A 9,331-nucleotide genomic window follows, 5' to 3' on the forward strand; every position below is an offset into this window, starting at 1 on the left:
ATTTGATAATTAAACCGCCATTCCCTTTATTTGTTTTTTTTTATATCTTATTTTTATTTTTCAATACAATTCATAAATTGAGCCAAATTTTCCTCACGCATGGTTTCTCCAAAAAGTTGATATGGTACAATTTGATGTCTTTGCCATTAAAAAGAAGAAAAATTTAACATATTTGTTTTTATTTTATATGTTTCAAGATATTCAACAACTACTAATTTGATCAAAATTAGCTTAATAAATTTTTAAATATTTCAAAATATGAAACTTTATCTTAAAAAAATTAAATTAGTAATTCAACATTATTGTGCTTATAAAATAATTATTATAATTATTATTATTTTATGTAATTAATATAAAATATTTACAAGATATAAACCAAATTATGACAATCCTATCATGCATTTTCACACATCCACTAGTGTCAACTTTCTTACCATATCATTTTTTTTTTTTAAAAAAAAGACAAAATTAATCAGATGCTTTAAACAAACCAACTAAGAAATATCATTTCAAACCTAAAAACACACTAGGAACCTTATCTTACCAACCAACCAAACTTAGTAATACTTTGGAATTACTTTAGTTGTTTCCCAAAGTTACAAAAATGATTTTTAAAAATCATTAAAAATAATTATTAGATTAGTATTTTGTAGGTAATTTATTTAAATTTGTTTATTAAAACACATTTAAAAGTAATCTAAACTTTTTTATTTTTCCATCTTTAAAATATATAAATAACAAAAAAGGTACTTTTCAGTAAAATAAATTATAAAAAATTATAATATATATATAAGATAAAAATTAATTCATATAAATGGGTTGGAGTCAAGAAGAGAGCGATTGGTGAGAACCTGTCCAATTATCATCCCTAACCAAAATCATTCCCAAACATCCTCTAATTCTATTTCACAAATTGAAGCAAAATAAAGCCTGAAACCCCACTATTCAGAAGAAATGGGAAAAAGGAAGAACAAGGAAGATGTAGCCATTTGACAAATGAGTTAGGATGGAGATGAATTTAATATAATGATGATTATGACTGCATTGAATGATTGTGTTGTTGCTTTAACAATTAAGTAAAGGCACCAAACAGATGCTCTTGAAAGAAGATTCCTTTTGTTAGGCCCTGTGTGTACAACCCAAATTATTCCCTCAAATTTAACTCTTTGCTTAGTATTTCATCCCAACCTTACTTCATTTCTCTCTCTTCTTTATTTAAATTATTGAATTAAGTTCAAGCATATATCATGGTTGGTTACCCAAGATTGTGTATTAAAAAATTGAAAGAAAAAGGTTTGAGAATCTGAGGAACTACCAAGAAAAAGGTTTCTGGCATTGTAATAAAGATGATTACAAGAAGGGCCAGCTTGGATACCCATATTCTATTGTCTACTTATTGGGTCACTGAAAATGGACTCTGAATATGAAAAAGATGCCCTAGGCACCACTAAGATGGGAGTCCCTTTTTCAATGCCAATATAGAGAAGACACCTAAAGCTGATCACTGAGGTTTAGATGCTAATGATCTTTATAATATACCAAGGATTTCTTGCTTTCCGACTACAGCTTTATTGAAATTAAATAACAAAAAGCAAAATTGCAACTCCAATGATCCAATGCATTCAAGAGCTTACCAGCAAAAGCAGCTTTCATAGTCCCAAGCTGACCATTTGTTTACTAACTTTACAAATCAATCTGTAGAAATCAAAACCCTAACAGTTAGGCCATCCTTTGTTTCAGAATTGCTATATATTTATTTACCACAAGTGACGAGAACTTGACAAACATTATAGCTCCAAGAAGAGACTAAGAGCAGAACTATGCTCCTTTTGACACAATTTTCATATTCCTGGCCGTCATCATGGGTATGGAAACAGAGTAAGTCCATAGGATTCTCAACTAGGGGTACCCTGACTGTTGCCTTGATGCACGGCTTCTAAACATTCTTTAGCCCTGTGAACTTTTGACTGAAGGTAAAAACTCCCATTCTTGGCATTCCTTTCAAACAAAGTATCATACTTCTGCACAGGTAAAAAGGAAGACGTTATGGAACTTTACCATAGGAAAGAGGCAAGTACGGCAAAGAAATACAAATAAAGGGACATTGCCTGCAAAATCTCCTCCCAAGTGGACTGCTCAGTCACACCAAGAATCTGCCTTGCCTCTTGCTCCATCATGGCTTTGCTTCCTCGGCGGACAGTGTTCTGTATCGTTTCTTGAGCAACACCGGATTTTGAGGCATCTGTAATCATTATAGAAAGAAAAATAATTCATATGCAAGGGATGGATGGAGATCTAACACAATAATTCCTTGGCAGGATTTTAAAATAATTGCTGCAAAGATTAAACAAAGCTTCCCCAGATTGCATTATTTCTCCAACATATAAATGCCAAAACCTATGAGGCAATGGACATATGACCTCATAGCTTGTTATATCTTAGTGGATATCAAATTAGTCAAGAATGAATAGTGATGAGTGGTTTCCTTGAATAGTGCCGACAACGTGCTTCAGCATATAGGCTTCGCTGTTACCCAACCGTATAAGTTGCTAGAGGGTTCAAAGACAAAAACCCTGGTACTTCCTGCAAGTTAGCTAGCTGCTGGACCATGAGTCCAGTGCTAAAGCTGATGAACAGTTAAAAAGTGAATCTACTGGTAAAAGTAACTTCTATCAACATACAATTCATGAATGAGCTGTCTTGGAAGAAGTTTAATCAAGTTGTTTTCCTTAGTTTGTAGATGCAGTGGTTGGCACAGAGGATCATGGGTTATTGTGAAATTATTTCAGTAACTTGGTTCCACAAATTTTGGAAAAAGCCTTGTGCCCGGGAAGTTACAATATTTTTTTCTTCCCTTTTGATTTCAACAATTTTGAATAGAATACACACACACACACGCACATATTAAGGCTTATCCCAACAAATTGCTAGGCACAGAAGTCCTGTTTCAACAACTCATCCAGGGTCAGGTGTCCATTTAATAACAAATAATCATGTCATTCTCACAAACTTGATCCATGCCCCTTTTTTATGGAGCCTACTCTTTCTTCTTGTGACTTCAATCAAATCTCTCACAGGTGTCGTGAAGGGAGAGAATGGAGGAAGGTGAAGCAAGGGATTTTGTCAACCAAATAGCTTGCAGATTATCCCACATCCATTCCCCACTGTGCAAGACCTTAGGTCAAACTCAATTCAATCAAGCCTAATCCAAACTACTTGAAACCGATTACAAGAATCCTTCTTGTCCATTCAGCTCCTTCTATTTTCTCATGGAAATCATTCTTCCCAGACTGCCTTCACTCCCTTTTGCTTTGGCCAACCCCTTGCCACTTGAGCCAGGTACTTCTCATCCTGTTGGCACCTTTGACTTGGATCAAATCAAGCCTGCATTGTTTGATTCTTGTCACATGTCCAAAACATCATGATTACCACAACTGGATCCACTTGCAAACATCTCACCAACACACTCATGTCCCTTCTTTATTTCCTTGTATTTGGCACTATCCACCTTAAAGTTATCCATTTAGCTAATGTCAGATAATAAACACCTAGTAATCATGTAGGATAGATCTATCTTTATTATTAATATAGAAAACTAGTTTTTGTAGAGAAAAATATACATAAATCTTAATGCCCAAAACCTCCTCTATCTTATCAGCAGATGGAGCTCTTTGACACAGACTGTTCTTACTGCTTGGGGTGATGACTTTACTCCAGTACCTAAGACTCTTGAAGTATCTTTTCCATTCTTCGGTTATGTATGGAAAGATAAAAAGAAAATGACCACAATTTTGGGTATTCACTTAATCTTGTTAGGTATAGGTGTTTTTCTTCTAGTATTCAAGGCTCTTTATTTTGGGGGCGAATCTGATACCTGGGCTCCCGGAGGCTTGGATTGAAGTGAAAGTTTTAAGTGAGGAAGAGAAAAAAAAAAAAAAAAAAGGAAGGGGCGAGAGGTGAATAGAAGAGGAGAATGTTAAATGTTTGTTATTGTCACCTTGATGTGTTTGAAACGTGTTTTTCTGAAAATTTTCCAATGATTTGATCTTTGCAACATAGTTTTCAACTAGCTTCAAGACCCTAACCTTGAAAGATGATGAATTGATAAGCCACAGCCACTAGAATAGAACACAGGTTTTACTATCAGAGCTGGTGAGGTTGTGGAAGACCCCAGCTCCCACTGAAAGTGAACAAGAAATCAGGGGGAAGAATTTAAAACTGATATTTGGTGTCAGATCTAGATTGAAGTTCCATTTATTTCAAAGAATTATGACAGTACAAGCATGGAACTTACTTGCAAGTGCTTGACGGTATGCCTGAACTAAAGCTCTGGCTAATATCCCAGAGCCCATTACAATCAAGTTTGCAAGGATTTTTGAAGCCTGCACAGACAAGAACACAGTAAAAAGCTAAAAAATTAAATATTACTGGCAGGAAAAATAACAAAATCAAAAGAAAGAGCTCCTGAAGAAGAAACAGAAAACATGCCATGACTGCATTGATTACATATAATTCTTGAATGCTGAAGCATATACATTTTAAAAATAAATAATAAATAAAAAGAATAAAAGTAGAGCCTTTGTTGACCACCATATTGCATGTTCTCTTCTTAAGTAATTTGTCTCAAATGCCTTTTTTGTGCCAATCCCTTTTTGAAGGGATTCTACTTCAAATCCTCATTTGGGATAGCTTTTTGTTTTTATTAAAAACTAAACTGAAGCTGTAGCAATGATTTCAAAAGTGTAAGATATAACTTCACCTGAAAAGGGACTTCCACAGGAAGCAATATTCTTCTAATTTCCAAGTTAAAATCCTTTTTAAGCCAAAAACTCTTTTAATAGAATTACCCAAACAGATACAATTTCACTTTTAAAAAAGGCTTTTGGACTCCAAAAAGTTCATCCAAAGAGCACCAAGGCAACATTTTTTGGGGTATATTTAGTAGGGCCTTTCAAGAGTGATCAGTGTTTCAAATTTTCAAAGAGTTGAGTTTGTCTCTCTCTTCCTAGAATTGTGTATGCTTATACTTTTTCCTACGTTTTGGAGAATATTCCCATAGTCATAATCTCTTTGGCTTCCAAAAATTCTATCCAAACAGAGCCTAAGGGAGTTTTTCGGGGGGGATATTGAGTAGAGTCTTTTAAGAGAGATGATTGTACTGGTCAATTTTGGTTTGAAGAGATTTTTACAGGTTTTAAAAAATATCTGCCTTGTTCTAATCTCCACTATCACATGTGAAGTTTTATTAATTCCTTGAGTTTATGTTTGTTATACACTAATTTCTCTACTTAATTTTTTTAATCAGAAATGTCTCTTCTTATTTATTTCCTATCACATATTGCATGTCACAAGTTTTCAACAATTCGCCTACTCATTATTTAGGTCTCTCATTAACTCGGATTCTAATGATAAAATACACAAAACCAATGGGAACTCATACAAATATTACACACTACAAAATATATATATAAAATGTCCAAGTCCTATCCAACAATTAATTGCATTAGAAATGTGATCCATCAAATAACTACGTTCACATTTAATTAAATGAGATTAATGGAGAAACATATTTAAAATGTAATTGCTTTTTTAAAAAAAAAAAATCACTAGAAAATGCTAACCATCTAAACCAAATGCATCCTTATTTTTTCTTACCAATCATCTATAATAATATTCTTTATATGCTCAAAAGATCACTTCTTTTCTGTTCCAGTCGAACAAGTTCTCCTCAAGTCATTCTTCTTTGGGAGGAAGAGAGTGAATGTAGAGATACATAGAAGGTGGATCATGAAAGAGGCCACCAGTCAGAGATAAGTTCAAATTGTTGAATAGAAATGAGTGGATGGGAAAGGTGGCTGCAGAGGGTAGTTAAATCAAACTACAGTAAATATTTTTAAAATATGAGCAGCCAAAGATTCAATGTGGAATTGAACAAACCCTTTGCTTTCTTCCCAGCTTGATGCTATCACCTCATGATCAGTCTTGAACTACAACACCAACTCTTTAACATTTCTAGTCTGGAGAGCAAATCATCGTATATGCATGAATTATATAACATCCAGGATCTGGTGTTGCCATTTAATAGCTGCCTTACAACTTACGCCTGCCAAATTCCTGCACCCAAAGAAATTACTGCTTCGTGGTTCTATAATCTCTGAATCCTCCTCCCTCCAAAATAATACCATTCCAATTCTTCCAAATAACCCACACTGGCATGAAGAAAAATTGGAAAAAGCTTAAGTAGATGATAGAATGGAGTGCTCTGAATTGTCAAACACATGTTCTCAAGATTGGATCCGAAAGCTACTTTTATGGAGGTCAGAAACTAAACGTGTGTTTAGGCATTAGTTTAGGCAGTATGACCTGAAAAACTCAGTGCAGCAATCATATTGGCGGACAATTTGATTATTTTATCCCAATATGGCTGGATCCAAGCTTCTTTGGAACTCCAGAACCAATCATCTCACTTCTCACCCTTTCAACATCATTCCATCTCTGAGCTTCAGCATAAATATTTGATAATAAAACATAATCCCCATCCCTAAGAGGCTCCATCTTGCCAAGCTGTCGAAAAGATTCCTCAGCCAAGTCCACATGGTGATGTACCCTACAAGCACCCAATAATGTCCTCCACAATACAGAATTTGCTTCAAAAGGCATAGTTTTGATCATATGATGGGCTTCTTTTAATAAACCGCATCTGCTAAGAAGATCAACCATGCAACCATAATGCTTTATATCAGGCATGATTTTGTACTCATTTACCATACAGTTAAAAAACTTGCGACCTTCATCTACTAAACCCTTATGGCTACAAGCAATCAATACCCCTATGAACGTAACCCGGTTAGGCCGAGCTCCATCAACACTCATTTCCATGGTTGAAAACAACCTTAAAGCTTCTTCACAATAGCCATGGACAGCCAAGCCAACAATCATGGCATTCCAACAACTTATATGTTTCATCTTTAACTCACTAAATACTTCCCAAGCCAAATTCAGATGCCCACATTTAGCATACATATCCACAAGGGCATTACTCAAATACCCTTCAATCTTATATTCTCTTTGTTTCAAGGACAGATGGATCTTCCTACCAATCTCCAATGCACCTGTTTCAGCACAAGCACCAAGAACTGATATTAGAGTTATATCTGTTGCTTCCACATTAGCAATTTCCATTTCACGAAACAGCGCCAATGCTCTAGCATAATCTTTAATCTGAACATAGCCAGCAATCATTGAATTCCAAGAAACTGCATCCCTCTCAGGCATTTCTTGAAATACCGCCCTTGCATCCTCAATCTTACCTAACCTGATGTATCGTGCTATTAGCATATTCCAAGAAACCACATTTTTTCCAGGCATTGACCCAATTAGAGAATCAGCTGAATCAAAATCATTGATCTGATCATAAGCTGATATCATTACATTCCAAGAAGTGATGGTTTTCTCAGTCATTTCATCAAAAACACGACGAGCAAGATCCAAGAACCCACATTGAGAATACAAATGAACCAACGAATTTTGAATGAAACAATCTTGATCAAGCCCTAACCTAAAAAGCCGGCAATGAATTTCAGCCCCCTTACATGCAATATCTAACCGAGTGCATTTAATGTCTCCTTCATTACACCACAAAACTCTAGCACAAGCCTTGAGCCCAAATGGGTACGTAAAATGATCAGATTTGATGTCCTTACGGTGCATAAAGTTGTAGAGATAAATAGCTTTGATTGGGAACACACTCTTAGTATAAGCTCTAATCATAGTATTGCACACAAAAGGATTGTCCATAGCGGTATCTTCAAAGATAGCTTGAGCATATACTAGGCTACCTAATGGGGACAAGGACAGGAAGGAGATTATCTTTGATATTACAAAAGGGTGATTGAAGAGACCTGCTTTGGTGATGATACATTGAGTTTGTTCTACTTCTTTGACAGAAGATAGTTGTTGAAGCTTGGAGAGTATGTCTGGAACTCTAATATTCAACATCTTCTGTCCCTAAAAGAAAGATTTCAAGATCACTCTATCATCAAAGAGAAGACAAACCTCTCTATGCTTATGGCCCTCATTTTACCTTCAACGGCAGGAATTTTCATTTGTGGGCTGGACTATTATTAAGAAGACAAATTCTGAAAAATTTATGAATACTAATATATTTTTCTTCATAATGAATGTAGAGAGTGGATAGACTGCCCGTAAAAATATTAAAAATTTTAGAGTGGATAATTTTTCAAAAACCATATTTGGACAAAGATCTGACTCCCTACTAATAATCCATTCACATTTTTCTTTTTCCAATTAATTCAGTTGAAAGGACCATGAATTTAACAAAAGCAAATCAAATGACAACATATTACATACATGTTCCAATTTCATTTTACTTCCAAATAACGTTTTTCCAAATCAAGAATCATCTCTTTGATGCAAAATCATACCCAAAAGAAAATTATAAATAAAACAATTAATAATCCACAATACACACGGCAACACAGACATGGAGAAGACAAACAATCAAAGGAGAGCAAGAAACTAAAATAACAGCGAATACGCAAAGCCCAAAATCTAAAACACCCATTTTGATTGCCGAGAAAGCTGTATCAATGATAACCTTTTCCGCATGTCCCAAACAACCAAAATACCTAGTACAAAAAAATTCAAACACAAGTTTTCTTTCCTGCCATTTTCCCAGCAACCAAACAGAATATAAAGAGAATAGCATTATGGAGGCATTGTTTAAAAATAAAATAAAATAATAATAACAATTAATTAAAAATAAAAATAAAAATAAAGCTTACCATATCGAATACAGCGAGGGAGAGAGGCACAGATGAGAAATAAGAATTGAAGGAGAGATAGAGAAAGCTAGGGTTAAATAGGGTTAGGTTAAAAATATTGTAATTTAGAGAGAGAGGGTTGGATTGAAGGTTTGTTGATCGAGGGGAGCTAAATTTGGGGGCTGTCTTGATACACAAGGTAAACAGAAGATACGCGAACTGTGTAGAAGAATTTATTTTAGGGCTATTAATGGGCCGGGCCTCATAAGGGTTCGGCCCAATACGAATTTGGGCCAAGCTAGCCTGTTTCCATTTGGGCTTGTAATAGACTGTAGGTTAGGTTTGAATTTAGAAAAGATAGGAGGTTTGGAAAAAAAAAGTGTGTTTTCACTTTTCACACCCTCCTCTTGATTGATCAGGGAAAAGGGGAAAAAGTGGGTTTTATTCCTTTAATTTAAAAATTATAAAAAAAATATCAAGATCTTCATCTATTTAAAAATATTTTGAAATGTATATATATATATATATATATATATATATATATATAT

At 34.6% G+C, this 9,331-nt stretch overlaps 1 protein-coding gene across 1 annotated transcript; it reads right to left on the reverse strand.

Moving 5' to 3' along the window:
* Window positions 1-1,597: 1,597 nt before the first annotated feature.
* On the reverse strand, window positions 1,598-8,976 carry LOC117915110 (mitochondrial import inner membrane translocase subunit PAM16 like 2). The gene is made up of 4 exons (XM_034830681.1): window positions 8,805-8,976; window positions 4,295-4,382; window positions 2,109-2,242; window positions 1,598-2,021 (listed from the first exon to the last, which is right to left on the reverse strand). Exons 1-4 carry the CDS (start codon window positions 8,805-8,807, stop codon window positions 1,896-1,898), a joined length of 351 nt encoding a protein of 116 aa, XP_034686572.1. The 5' UTR covers window positions 8,808-8,976; the 3' UTR covers window positions 1,598-1,895.
* Between the last annotated feature and the right edge of the window lie 355 nt (window positions 8,977-9,331).

The sequence above is a fragment of the Vitis riparia genome, chromosome 5 (assembly GCF_004353265.1).
Source record: "Vitis riparia cultivar Riparia Gloire de Montpellier isolate 1030 chromosome 5, EGFV_Vit.rip_1.0, whole genome shotgun sequence".
NCBI classification, from domain to species: domain Eukaryota; kingdom Viridiplantae; phylum Streptophyta; class Magnoliopsida; order Vitales; family Vitaceae; genus Vitis; species Vitis riparia.

Coding starts and splice junctions, on each gene's coding strand:
- LOC117915110 (XM_034830681.1), bottom strand. Junction 2,243..4,294: donor ATACCGTCAAGCACTTGCAA/GTAAGTTCCATG, acceptor TAATGATTACAG/ATGCCTCAAAATCCGGTGTT. Junction 2,022..2,108: donor CTTGGGAGGAGATTTTGCAG/GCAATGTCCCTT, acceptor TTACCTGTGCAG/AAGTATGATACTTTGTTTGA.